The sequence below is a fragment of the Hesperophylax consimilis genome, chromosome 6, assembly GCF_061612785.1.
Source record: "Hesperophylax consimilis isolate HC1 chromosome 6, BYU_Hcon_1.0, whole genome shotgun sequence".
Classification (NCBI taxonomy): Eukaryota; Metazoa; Arthropoda; class Insecta; order Trichoptera; family Limnephilidae; genus Hesperophylax; species Hesperophylax consimilis.
This window is the reverse complement of record NC_142841.1, coordinates 6,546,894-6,561,361: the sequence shown is the minus strand read 5'-3', so window position 1 is coordinate 6,561,361 and position 14,468 is coordinate 6,546,894. Positions and strand designations below refer to the sequence as shown.

Genomic DNA, 14,468 nt, shown 5'->3' with positions numbered 1-14,468 from the left:
ACCTGTGCTCGCGCCACCATTTAAAAAAAACCGGCTGTAATCGCGCCAAAATCTAGTTTTTCCAAAATATCTCATTCTCAATGCAAATTTTGGCTAAATTAGCTAGATAATTAAAGTAAAACATAAAATTACCTACAACTTTTGTGAAAACAATTTTCTTCAATCTCTAATAGGTACCGAGGTAGAAAGTCGTAAAGGTGCGTATATTTTTGAAAAAAACAAGTTTTTTGCGCGACTAGCTTTGATTTTTTGTAAATATCTCGTTTCCAGTACAATTTTGTGTAAAAATTATTGATATTAATTTTGTAGAAAATAAAATTTTATAAAATAAATAGGTATATAATTTATGTGTTTTAATTCTAATACGTATCCAAGCTCTAATCCACCAAAACCAGGCCAAAAATTGAAACAGAGGTAAAGTGTTTTAAATTTCATTCCTTAATTTTATTTTTCTTCAACAATTATTGTTGTGAGAACATATCAGTTGACAACAATCGTCATGCCTGCGTCAGACCTAGCTATAAGGCGCTGGAAACGGCATGCACGTTAGTGTCATAAGAACTAGAGCCAGCAAATAGTGAAAACTTTTCAGGTTCATTCATCTCTGGTCCGTACTGAAAAATAATGTCAGTTTTTGTTAATTTTTTTAGAGCGCTTATTTAATCATATAAAATTAATATTATTTACTTTATATTTACAGAAATTGTGAAAAAATTACCATGTTGAGTGTCGGTATAGTGTTTAACACAATACTCGTATTTTCTTTATTATTTGCAATATTATCTGGATGAAGTCTTGCGGAATTTTTCCTAAAATGAGAAATATTGTTAATTATTTATACTGTCTCTATTCCCTAATTATTTAGAGATGTATTAAGACATGCCCGACAAACTTTCACTAACAATTCCTGAGCTTATTTGGTGTAAAAAATGCATTTCGGTAAAAATAAAAATATGTCACCGGAAATCAAAATTAATTTACTTCTTATATTCCAAATTCAATATGCTCAGAAGTTTATCGACTGCGTATATATGTATATATCTACATATATAAAATTATTTAAGCTGACATTGTACAATTATGTTCTGTAAAAAACGTATCCCAAAGATCTATTTTTATGTGTGTATGTAGTACCTTCTCCATTCCGTTAAACATTTTCCTTGGTGCCGTAATTTTGTTCGGGATAAAACTTCTTTTGTCTTCTGTTTTCCCATATTTAACTGAAACGTAAGTATATATTAGCCAAGAGATTTATTATAAATTGGTTCAATTTTACCTTAACTTTGAAAATCATTTCAACGTAAGTAAGTGCAGTAACTTGGGGAGATAATTGCACAATTCTATCTACAACAAATGATCTAACAATCTAAACTTAAAAGATTAATGACTCTTTTTAATATTCGAATGACTTTAGGTACTTTATAGGTGACATATGTCTAATTGTCTGTATGGAGAAAAACTTTCGATGTAGAGTTTTTGTTTTATGGAAAAAAAACTTTCGAATTTCAAAAATTTGTTGTTGTGTAATTTAACTGGTTTTGGTGGATAAGAGCTTGGATACATATTAGAGTTAAAACACATAAATTAAATACCTATTTATTTTATGAAATTTTATTTTCTACAAAATTAGTATCAATAATTTTTTCACAAAATTGTACTGGAAACGAGATATTTACAAAAAACAAAAGCTAGTCGCGCAAAAAACTTGTTTTTTTCAAAAATATACGCACCTTTACGACTTTCTACCTCGGTACCTATTAGAGATTGAAGAAAATTGTTTACACAAAAGTAGTAAGTAATTTTATGTTCTACTTTAATTGTTTAGCTAATTTAGCCGAAATTTGCATTGGGAATGAGATATTTTGGAAAAACTAGATTTTGGAGCGATTTCGGCCGGTTTTTTTCAAAATGGCGGCGCGAGCACAGGTGTGCCAAGGTCGGAAACTCAGATTTTACATCAGGGGACCAGTTTATAAAACATATAAAAAAATTGGGACTACCGGAATAATTACGATCGCGAATCGGTAATTGCCCTGGAGTATTAGTAATGAAACGAACTCTTCACAAACACTTTATTGAAATATAAGAGAATACCACTCCTTAGTAAAAAAACTCCTTTTATTTTACCATAATTTATTAGATATTCCATTGTTACAACTAACATGACTGTATAATTAGAAATTAATGTAAAAGCCCAGTAGGGCGTAAATAAATAAAACTAGGAAAACGATTCTAGTGAAGGGGCACTCTATAACATTCTGTGCCGCTGGTTGTGACAACCGGACAGACAGCCGCGTCGCGTGAAAAAAAAGATTAATAGTAAAAAAGTCTACTTGGGCTAGAAATGATACATAATAACATAACGTCAATACTTTAGTGTCATCTTTTTTCTCAAGTGCCTACACATTTACGCATTTAACAATGTATTCTTTTGTATTGGTTATTATTTATATTTATATTTATTATTTATATAAAAAACCTTTACTCACTTGAGGAAGAAGTTAAATTATAAAAAACAGAAAATTTCACTAATAGATTGCAAAGTAATTGTTTGATTAAATAAAAAAATACGTAAAAGAAATGACCGGAGCGACCGGCCGGGTGACACGACCTTACAGGCCGGAACTTTCGCGGCGTCTGAATCAATACGTAGTAACTCCTTGTCAACCCGCACACAAATATACTACGCACAATAGAGAGTTTTGAAGTACTGGCGGTCGTTTTTCGTGTATCTGGCCAGAAATTGGATTTTCGCGAGTGTTTTTATTTTAATTAATTCTTATGAATACATTAATAAAATCTCTAATCTTTTGTGAGGGAGTCGTCGGGAAGTTACTAATTCATCGTCTAGAAAAATAAAATCTGGTACTTGCCGCTTATCTTACAACATTTTACATTTAATAAAATGTACTTATCGTTTTACATAATATATTTAATTGTAAGGTCCTGTTTTTATTAATCTTAAATATAAATAACTTGCATCCCTTCGAATCCCTCTAGAAACATTTAAGAATTTAGTAATAAGCTCATCAGAAATAATTAAAATGTGAGCGTCGGGGCAAATCCCCGTTATCAGGGTATTGTGTCGCCTTATGTTGACGGGGCCAACAATATTCTCCAGAGCGCTGCGATGCTTGAGTCTGGACTCCGCATCGCATCGAGTCGGGATTTCATGATAAGAATGTTTTTTCCTTTAAACCTTGGTTTTAATTAGAGCAGTTCGAGGGGGTTTCAATTATGGGGGGCCAACATCTTTCTCCAGCGCTCCTCGATGCTCGATCCTGAAGTCATACGGGACTCAATGATAAGGACATTTCTGGAGTTGTTGATCCTTCCCCTCAGTCCTGCCACCCTGGTTCTTGTAAGAGCTGCAAATCCGGGAACTCGCCCTTCCGTGAACATTGAAGAGGCACTGCGGTGCCTGGGAAGTCCGAACATCATACGGTATGCATTGTTGTATTGCACCCGAATTCTTTCCATGGTTCTCTTTTTGAAGATGGCCCACAGCTCGCAAGTATACAATGTAGTACAAAAAGCTGAAAAGAGCGTTCTTTTCACCTGCGGACTGCAGAGTCGAAATCAAAATACCTAATACAACATTATTAACTTTCAATATATCTAAATAGTATAAACCAAAGTCAATATCCGAGTCTGTCTGTTCGCTTAGTTCTTCTAAACTACACGACGGATTTTGATAGGGTTTTTACTATCATTAAGAGAATTTCTTCCGGAAGGTTTATGTACAATACATGCTTATTAAATTTATAGAGAGTAGAGAAAATTCAGACAGCGCCGGGCACACGGGTTGTTTTGGAGAATTTGAACAATTCTTCAAAATTTTAACATTAATTTTCGGGTTCTGTGAAAGTCCTATTCAAGTTTGGTTATTATATCATTATAGGATAGTTGCTTCACAGAACTGATATAATAGTTATTATTATTAATAACAGAACTTGAAAAATCTTTCACGGAACTTTAAAATTAACTTTAAATTTTGAAGAATTGTTCAAATTCTCCGAAACAACCTGTCCTAAAATTAATTATTTGTTTGCGCCCGTACATCCGCAATATGAATATTAATAAATAGTTTTGTCCGTATGCACTCAATTCTTTCAAAAAAGGAATACAAATACAAAATTGTATGGATGATTCAATCCAATATTGTATTTGTATGCCTTTCTTCAAAGAATTGAATTTTATACGGACAAAACTAAATTCATATTGCGCATGTACGGGCGCAAACAAATAATTCGACCTAATATTGTAAAGCATAACTGGAAAATAGCGTATTTTAATAATATCATTAAATTAACGCCATCAACTTTAAAATTTGACGAATAATTGTTCAAATTCTATGAAATAATTCGTCATTAGTGATTCATTATAATTTAATTAGTTCTCTATTGGGGAAAACCTTTGAATAAAATCTCTCCAGTGGGGAAAACGGTGAATAAATTAATATTAATAGTAGGTACGTATTTATGTACCGCTACTTATAGATAATGACGACATGCTTCGAAAAGCAGTTACTTGATAAATTGATAAAAATATTTATCAATATATAGTTACAATATATTAATTGATAAATATGTTGTAACTGTTTATGACAATAATATTTAATATAAATGATAAATTGCAAAATAATAATTATGCATAATTTATAAGTACCTAGTCATGGTCAAAAGATGGCCTAAAAAAGATTAAATATTAAATTAAATAGGTGACATACGCAAAAATCAAACGACGAAAACTATGTATTTTATATCCATTTTAAAATATCTTTTAAAACTAAAAAATATTTTTTCAACTGAGGATTGAAAGTAAACTTAGGGACGACATCTCTACCAATAAATGCTTAAATTTTTAATCTCATGTTAATGTTATCCGATTTCAGACAAATACGTCCATGTTCGCGTGTATATACGTGATTACTACCAAAAGTTGAGAGAATGCACTGAAATCAACAACGAGTATATCTGCCGAGTTTCAGCTTGACCTGATATCGGGAAGTGGGCTAATTTCCGCTTACATGTTTTGCATTAATTCAATCCCGAAAACAAAGGTAAAATTCAAATAGATGTACGAGGCATATCCAGAAAGTAAGTGTACTGAATTTTTGTAGGTTACAATTTTCTTTATTGAAACATAAAAATTACATGGTTACCGTAGTACATATGTAAGCTATTTTTCGACATAGTCGCCATTCCTCTCAATGCAGGTGGTGAAGCGGTGTATCAACTTTTTGATGCCTTCCTCGAAGTAGTTTCCCGCCAACACCTTCGTCCACTTCTCCACCTCCCTCTTTACCCCCTCGTCTGTTGAAAACCTTTTTCCACCCATATACAGCTTCAGGGAGGTAAAAAGATAAAAATCTGAAGGTGCTAGGTCAGGGGAATGCGCGGGGTGGTTTAGGACATCCCATTTAAACGAAGCAAGCAGTTCCTTCGTTGCGTTGGCGGTGTGTGGTTTGGCATTGTCGTGCAGCATGCTGACTCCCTTTGTCAGTATGCCTCTCCTCTTGTTATGAATCGCCTTCCGCAATTTTTTTAGGGTCTCACAGTATCTTGCAGAGTTGATGGTCTCCCCTTGAGGCAGATATTCAATCAAAATTATGCCTTGACAGTCCCAAAACACGGATGCCATAATTTTCTTGGCTGGAATTGTGGTTTTGAACTTTTTGGCGGAGGGTGAAGAGGTGAGAACCATTTTTAAACTCGCGATACCACTTGCACACACTCGTACAATTCATAGCTTTATCACCATATGCAGTTTTCACCAAATTATAAACCTCAAACGGAGGTTTTCCCTTCGAAACGTGATAAGTGATAACGGATGACGCCGCGTATTTCGCACTTGGCGGGAGATTGTATTGACATTTTTCACGAAACGTGTTGTTGCGTCGACACTTCTCAACGTACTGACTTTGAACCGGTCTCGTTGCAGAGGGGAAGAGTCAGGCTACATGTAAGTGTAGCCAACATGTCGAAAATAAAATTCATTCGGTCGTGAGAGCCTCAGTACACTTACTTTCTGGATACGCCTCGTATTTAAAAGTGTATCTAATAGGGGAAGGGAGGGCAGGATGGAAGGCTTAACTTTAAGATGTAAAAAAAATATAACAACATAATATCAATCCTTTATTTTAATAAGTCTTCAGAGAGATCTTACATGCTTATAAAATTGAGTCATTAAAAATAATTAAAAGTGAGTATAAAATCTGTTAGGACTCATAATCGAAAAACAGGAAAAATTCCATCTTGCCCTAACCCTGAGGGCAGGATGGAAAGCTTATAAGGGCAAGATGGAATGAATAGGATATCCTTACATTTTACAGTTGACACATAAAAGTCAACCGTTTTCTATGTCTGAACATAGTTCATATGCCCAACCACACAATACTGTGGACACTGTACCCAGTCCTCTGTGGGCGGTTCCACATATGCTTCTCCACATAATACACACAACACATCGTCTTGTGTTGACTGCTCCAGATGTTGTAGCATGTTCTCATCTTTTTCTGTCCTTTTCCCCTTTTCCCCTTTCACCCTTTCCTTTGCCCTTTCCCTTGTTTTCCTTGCCATTGATGACCGGATTAAGGATTAATTTTGGTTTCGCTTTCAGCTCCTTATTTTTTTCAATAGTTTCTTGGAAGGAAGAACTAGTTAGGATTTCTGATTTTCTACATCTCAATTTTCGCTTCTTTATTGTAAGAGTAACTTTTGGTGATGGAACTTCTTCATCCTGTTTTTTTTTATAACCATCATGGACAGTAGATGTTTTATTGGTAATATTGTCTACAATATTGAAGTTTATTGACGAATAATCATTTGTGTCGGTATTTTTGTCTCCCTCATCAGTCACAATGAAATTTTGTTCGCCTTCAATTACTGGAGCGTTTTCATAAAAAGTAGCCTATGCAAATTCTAAATCTATAAACAAATGTCTATATATGGGAAGATGCCAGCCTTTCTGAACCCATTAGTGGCATTTTGCACAGTAGCACCTTTTTCATAGGCGATGCATACTAGCCTAGCTATATCAAACTGATTTACTCTTCTTCCAGGATGATTCTTTTGAAAAGTGTCCAGGGCTTGCTCAAAAGCCACTTTGAATGAACGGTAAACCGAGACGTCCAATGGTTGCAGCTTGTGGCTTGTGTGGGAGGGGGGGAATACCGACCATGATTATATGTTTTTCTCGAGCTAAATTTAAAGCTTCTAGATTTTGATGAGTAACATAATTATCTGGAGTTAATTAAACAGGTCTATCTGCTGTTGGTCTTGTTTTCTCAATAAATATCTGTAGCCAGTTTTTAAAGGTGTCGTTAGTTATACAGCCCGAATCAGTTACACCAAGCTCGAGAGCCATTGGGAGCTCAATCCAAAAGACGTTCATTCATTCTCTTCCTGTGTCCAAATATAAAGCAAGGTGGGATGAAGCGACCAATAGCACTGCAAGCACAAATCACTGTGGTAAATTGCCATTTTTCAACGAGCTAAAGCTGTGGGTTCTGGTGTCCTGTAAGTTAGTTGGTAATGCCTTTTCATAAATCAGTTAAGCCATGCTCTCCCAGCCTTCTCACATGTAAATGGATGCGGTATTTTGTTTTGTACCGCCACCTCATAAGCAAATTGCTGTAGACTTTCTTTTGTTAAGCCGTAAAAAAGCGTGTCCCTTTCAATGGCAAGGTCACAAATTTTTCTCTCAAGTTCTTTCGAAAAAACCGAAATCTACCTAGGTTTTTGGACGCGGTACCTTTTTTGATACAGCGGTGTAAGGTTCCGATCGCAATTCCGTATTTTAATGAAGCTGCACGTATTTTTTATTTTTTTTATTTTTTATTTATTTATTTAACGCCCAGAGGGCTTTTACATGGTTGGTAGTATAATTTTAATTTGACAGATATTTTGAAACATAAAAAATAAGAATAAAATTACATTTGATAAAAGCTATGCAACAAGTTATACAAACACAAGAAACAAAAACAGAAAATTACAGCTATTTGTAGGTTTACATGATGTGTTTAGGAGTATTGTTGAAATAAATGTTTTAAATGATCCACAAAACTTGCCAAGTTGGTATTGAATATGTCAACATCACCCAAGTAATGATTTCCCATGGTGTGAAGTCGTTGTATCGGAGAGTGGGCAATGTAGTTACGCTTATGTGTGCTGCTGTAGAATATTGTATTTTGTCGTGTTGTTACTGTGGGTGTGTGTATGTTTATAAGTTGCAGGAGTTCACAACAGTCGAATTTAGAGTTAAGTATTTTGAATAAGAACGTTAAATCGTTTATTTTACGTCTATCTTCTAATGTATGTATTTTTAGAGTATTTAATAAAAAATTGTATTTTAAGTCTTCGAGAGGGATATTTAATTTAAAATTTATAAAACGTAGAAATTTTTTTTGTATTCGCTCAATGTTGTTAATGTGAATTTTGTAAGATGGAGACCAAACTACTGAGTTATATTCAATTAGACTTCTTACTAGAGATACGTATAATAGTTTAATGGCTTGTAAAGAATTAAAGTTTTTAGTTGTTCTTAATACGAAGCCTAGTGTTTTCATACCTTTGTTCACAATTTGATGGATATGATTGGTGAAACATAGTTTTTCATCCAAAATAATTCCAAGATCTCTCATTTCCGTGACTCTTTCTAAAGCTATGTTATTGATGGAATATTCGAATAAAACAGGATTTTTGTTTCTGAAGAAAGTCAAGGTTTTGCACTTTACTACATTTAAAAATAAATTATTTTGAACGCACCAATCTCTAAGCTTACTAATATTTGATTGTAGTATATGGCAATGATTTATGTCAGTTATTTTCTTGTATAGTTTGATGTCATCTGCAAAGAGCAATACCTCGACATCGTTGAAGCAATTGGTTATATCATTGATGAAAATGAGGAACAAAACCGGGCCAAGGTGACTACCTTGCGGTAGTAGTAGTTACAGCTTGCTTGTATTTACAGCTTGTGATTGTAGTAGTTACAGCTTCGTCCATTACTATCTGCATTGTTTCTTCAGTTCAAGATCCTACGTTTCTATTTGTAATATACTTGAACACCATCTATAAAGAGAATCATTCTCAATTAGTTGAAAAAAATTAAAACAGAAATCAAAATAATTGCACGCGGGCAAAATGGAAACTATTCCATCTTGCCCTAAAATGCAATTTTCCATCTTGCCCACAAGCTAACTGCCAATAATAATATCAATTTCTTAAAAAATCCTTTAATTTTTTCCTCTTTAAATACCAATTCATACAATCTATTCCTTATAGTTTGTGTTTATAAAAACAAAATGGTAGTATTACTTACTTTGTATGAGTAATCACACTTTTAAAGTCCACTGATTTTGTAATAATTCGTCGCGAAAATACAAAACACGCGTGCAAGTCGCTTGGTGGCGCGAGCTGAACCGAGTCACCGGACATAAATACAACATGGCCGCCTATATCTGTGTGCGTAGAGACATGGGCACTTTGTCGCGCGGTTTGCGATAGTTAGATAGTTTCCATCTTGCCCGCTCCTTCCATCTTGCCCTCCCTTCCCCTACATATACGTTTAGCAGTGGCATGCAGTACCTACATGGAGACTGATAAGCAGTGCCTAGATGAAAAGATAATAAAAATATTGCGGCATATTTCTGATCAAAATGTAACTTTTTTCGTGAACTTGACAAAGAACGCACATTAAATATCGGGCGATCCAGTGGCAGGAAACTCACCGGGAGAAAAAAAAACGTGACAGGAATATCGTCTTACCTGAAGTTGGGTTCATAAGTTAGATTTGTTCTTTACAATATTTATTTTTGACATTTGACATTTTCAATATTTGGTTTATCTTTTTGATTTTGCTATTCAATGTTTTTAAATATTTTATGTCTTGATCTTGATTTTTTTTGATCTCGAAAACTTTATTTTACCGAAACAAATTCTTCTGGGAAAATTGCTCGGAAAATAGATCGAAAAAAAATTTAAAGAGACGATTTTGATATTTTTTGAAGTTTGGAAATTTAAATCTTGGGAATTTTTTTTTTCCTTAAAAACTTATTTCACGAAAATTTAAAAAATTAAACATAAGCCCGAAAAATGGGTTGGGAAATTTTAATAAAACCATTTATCTTTTTGATATTACATTAAGTTTGAGAATTTTTCATTTTTTAAATTTTTATAAATACATTTATCTTTTTGAAATATGTGAAGTTTGGAATGTAGCAATGGTGAGAAATTTAAAAAAAAACGGAAAAATTTAGGTCAGAAAATGGGTCCTGAAAGTTTTATTGTAAAGTTGTTTCTAGTTTTTTTTCCTTTTCTCATCGTGTATGATGTTTGAAAACTTCAACAGTTATTTTTGAAAATAACAGAGGGCACCACTTCCGTCTACAACAATTAAAAATGTTCAGGCTTTGAGATTCTAATAATAATCAGTTGACTATTTTCAATTATTCGATGCAGAATTCATACCCGAAGTTGAAAAACTACACGCAGCCTACTTATGGCCATAGAGCAATACACGCTACTGACATTTAGGTACCTGCTATCACACTATCAAAGTTACAACTACGTTTTGTAGAACTTAAAAAATGTGTAGCTATGTGAGGAAGAGTGACTGTGGTGGGCGGCGTGGATTTTATTTTTAGACAAATCACGAAACTAATTAATTCCAAGACTGATGAAAAAATCACCCCTACCTCCTTTTTCCACCCCTACCTCCATAACCCACCCATACCTCATTTTCCCACCCCTAGCAGAATTTTGATACTTCTTGATGAAAATTTGCAAACTTGACCTTCAAAATAAGAGGAAAACTGCTGCCTTCGTTTCATTTCGGAAAACTCAGCGTAAAGCCCGGACAACGCCGGGTACTTCAGCTAGTTGAAAAGATTTTTTCGTAAATCAAATTAATTTAACAAAATTATTTGTAACATGTATATCACGCTTTTCACTGGTTTTTAACAGACCTATCTGCTTCTCCTCCCAGTAGGGTAAAATACATTATTTTGACAAAATAATACCAGTTTGAATAATGATTACTGTTATTCTATGTGAGTTTTGTATGAACATCTGTGTATAATATTTGTACAGTACAACGTATGGATATTGTAGATAGGTATAACGAATATCTAGTGAACAAATTTACATAGCTCTACCAAAATAAAATGTGTTTTATGTTTCATATTATTATGTAGACATATAATATTATTATGCCATACTGTACAGTAGCCCCTCGGTTAATAAAGTAGTGGCTTGGAAAGACAGGGTATATAAACAGGGATGTATTATGCGAATAAAAATTATACGGTATGGTTCTTTGGGTGACCGGATAAATCATCAAAATGATAATTCATCACATCTTTTTCATGGAAAGTGATGAAACAAAAACTTTATTAACTGGGTTAAGTAGGTTAGGTTAGGTTAAAAAAAGACTTTATATCACTTTTTAAAAGTGTGTTGAATAGTCACTGTGTTGAGTTAGCATGGAACCGTTTCTTTGAATAAGTCATAAAATATTAAAATAAAAATTAATGTTTTACCAATGTAAAATTGTACCTATTAACTCCCACATATGTATTGTAAGTTCCTCTCGTCCTACAATGTGTAACTCGTCGGGATTGTTCTAGAAAGAAATAAAAAATAAAAAGTTATGACATTAATCACGCAATACGTGGATGAGCGTGAAACATGGTACTTAAAAGAATAAACAGCGTTAAAAACAGATTTAAAAATGCCTAGTTTAATTTAGAGTTTATTTTTATTTTCATCTTCTGTCATATTTCAGTGTAAAATTAAAAAGTAAAAAAAAAAGAAAATACTAACTAACGAGCCTTCGAGATATTGGATTCATAAATTATTGGACAACATACGGTATCGGACAACATATAGTATCGGACTAGCCTTACATCTTATTAGCGCTACTAAAAAACTTGCTTCATTAACTATTAACTTACTTTTTTAAATCCTACATGAATGAAAAAATAAATAATCATCTTGCAAGTGGCTCATTAGAATGCAATAAATGAATACCCAAAATGAAGACTCAATAAATGCACATTAATTTATTGAATTACATGGTAACACAAATCAGGCACCAGGCACACCAAACTAATGGTCGAACTGCAAACTTGCTTGCAACCAACCACCTGTGTTCACAACATGCAGGTTAGATCGCCCAGAAATATAGTTTGAATCGAGGAATACATCAAATTTTAATTTTATTGAAATTCATTTTAATTTTGAATGTCACGTTTCTAAATAAAACTGCAGGTGAAAAAAATGGACATAAGATACATATTGTTAAAAAGTAAACACAGATCCCTTATTGTATGTTTAGAAATTGTAATAATAAATAATGTGCTGAAAATTTTAACTACAACTACCAGGAAGAAAAGTGGATTATTTTTAAATACATAGATTTTGTTTTCTTGATTGAATGAATAAATTAATTAAATGGAAATAAACCCACTTCCTGACCTATCACCTTTTGGTGGCACTCACTCACACACATGCATCACTCTGAATTTGTATGACATTGTAAAATTTTACAGCTATTAATGTACAAAATAAATTTCGGTTACCATCCAATGGGGACCATACGATTTGGGGGCTTAAGTGAAAGAGGTGTTCACTCGTTTTAGTCAGTCCCTGGGGAGGACGGTTCAATCCTCAGTCAAACCGAAAACAAAAAATATAGGTATATTTTTAAATACATAAAAGGGAGACATGGTAAAAAATTTAGTTGTGGTTGAAAACGGGTTGATTTCTTATGTATGTTTTGTTCATAGGAACAACAAAACTTTAATTTCTTCCCTCAACATGTTACTGACTTTTAATATTGAATTTTTGTTTTTTTCAGACGTAAATACGGTAGCAGGCAGATGCTTGTTAACGAAGAAGAAACGTCTAACACCTTCAAACATTCAACGGTATGTAAAACATCATTAAATTATTAATAATTTCTTTAAGAATATGACATAATGAGTAAAACCTCAAATTGTATTATTTAGTCATTGAAGACAATATTAGCAACTATAAAACGAAATTTTGAAACAGAAAAAGATTCAGTAGCATCTAGGAATTGTACCCAGGACCTCAGCCTTTGCTCTACCAGCTAATCCGACCTTATCCCCTTTGGTCATATTTAACTGTATCATACTTCGACTAAGAACTACCAACGTCATCTTCATTTATTTAACTCATATTTTTATTGGCTGCTATCTTTATGTATGATTGCAAGGTTCTTCCCGAACTAAATGCAATCTTGATAAGTGTCTTAGTCTCAATACATTTTTTTTATGTGCGACATCTATTGACTTTTCTACAAGTCTAGGATGTTTTTTTTAAATAACAATGAGTAATATTTAACGTTAAATGAGATGCGACAAATTATTTGTTCACGCCTGCACATACGCAATATGAATATGAATAAATGGTTTTATTGGATTTCGAGAAAGGCATACAAATACAATATTGTATCGATGATTCCATCCAATATTTCAATACCTCGCAAAAAGTACCTCTTTACCTCTCTAACTGGTCTCTCGACCTATCGCCTTGCGCCGCAGTGGGGGGGATATATTCACATGTCCGTCACTCCTGGACATACTGATCCCTAGATTCCTACCCAACCCTCATACCCTTTACCTTCCCAGAACTTCTTCTTTTACCTTTTCTTAAAAAAAGGCCCTCCACGCAGCATCCCAAAAGATGACATAGGACCTGAAGGAAATTATTTTCCTCAGGGCCTCCTGTCTGGGGTTAATGTAAAAAAAAAAAAAGTGAAATAACACAAATAAATCATATAAAATTTACTTGGTCACGCCGGGATTTGAACCCGTGACCTCCAGTTTGCTAGTCGAGAGCCTTACTCCTCCACCACAAAAAAAACTGCTTCAACGACCTACTGTCAGCATTGCCCTGAGGAGAGACTTAAATTAGCAATAATTAAATAAGGTTATTTTTTGTAACTAATTGATAAATAATTTCAATAACATTGACTCTAACAAAATTAAAAGTACCAAAAAAACTTTGAAGTCGATAAAGTAAAGTTTTTTGGATTAGTTACATTAATGTTGGTAAAATTCAGTTCTCAGTGATTTAATATACACCAGACACACAATGTAACAATCATTATTGTTGCATTGCTAATAATAACGTTTCCTTTCATATTACATGAGTACAAAAATATTAATGATGATGTTTAATAGAGCGCAACAATCTTGCTTATTCAATGGTCCTTCCTGTACATTAAAAACCAAACACAGCAGTATAATCAAATTCAAAACATTAAATCTTTTCCAAATGCATTCTTGGTTGCATGTATGTTTCACCGAATAGTGCCCATTTATTGTTTTAATCAAGGCTGATCAATTCTAAAATAAAGCTGCGGATTCACATGCTTTTGAAAAAGCATGCTTTTGGCTTGCTGACTACTCACATGCTTGTAGTTCAGCATACAGATGC

At 33.5% G+C, this 14,468-nt stretch overlaps 1 protein-coding gene and 1 long non-coding RNA gene across 2 annotated transcripts in view; one reads left to right on the top strand and one right to left on the bottom strand.

Annotated features, from left to right (window-relative positions):
- Positions 1 to 14,468, top strand: part of LOC149422897 (uncharacterized) — a 68,917-nt gene that overhangs the window by 52,227 nt on the left and 2,222 nt on the right. Inside the window, exon 3 of the mRNA XM_089632763.1 lies at positions 12,862 to 12,931. Within this exon, the coding sequence (XP_089488889.1) occupies positions 12,862 to 12,931 (70 nt within the window). The remainder of the gene's footprint in view (positions 1 to 12,861; positions 12,932 to 14,468) is intronic.
- On the bottom strand, positions 706 to 2,753 carry LOC149422898 (uncharacterized). Its single transcript, XR_016302292.1, has 3 exons — positions 2,490 to 2,753; positions 1,135 to 1,220; positions 706 to 809 (listed from the first exon to the last, which is right to left on the bottom strand). It is a non-coding gene; the product is annotated as an uncharacterized LOC149422898 (long non-coding RNA).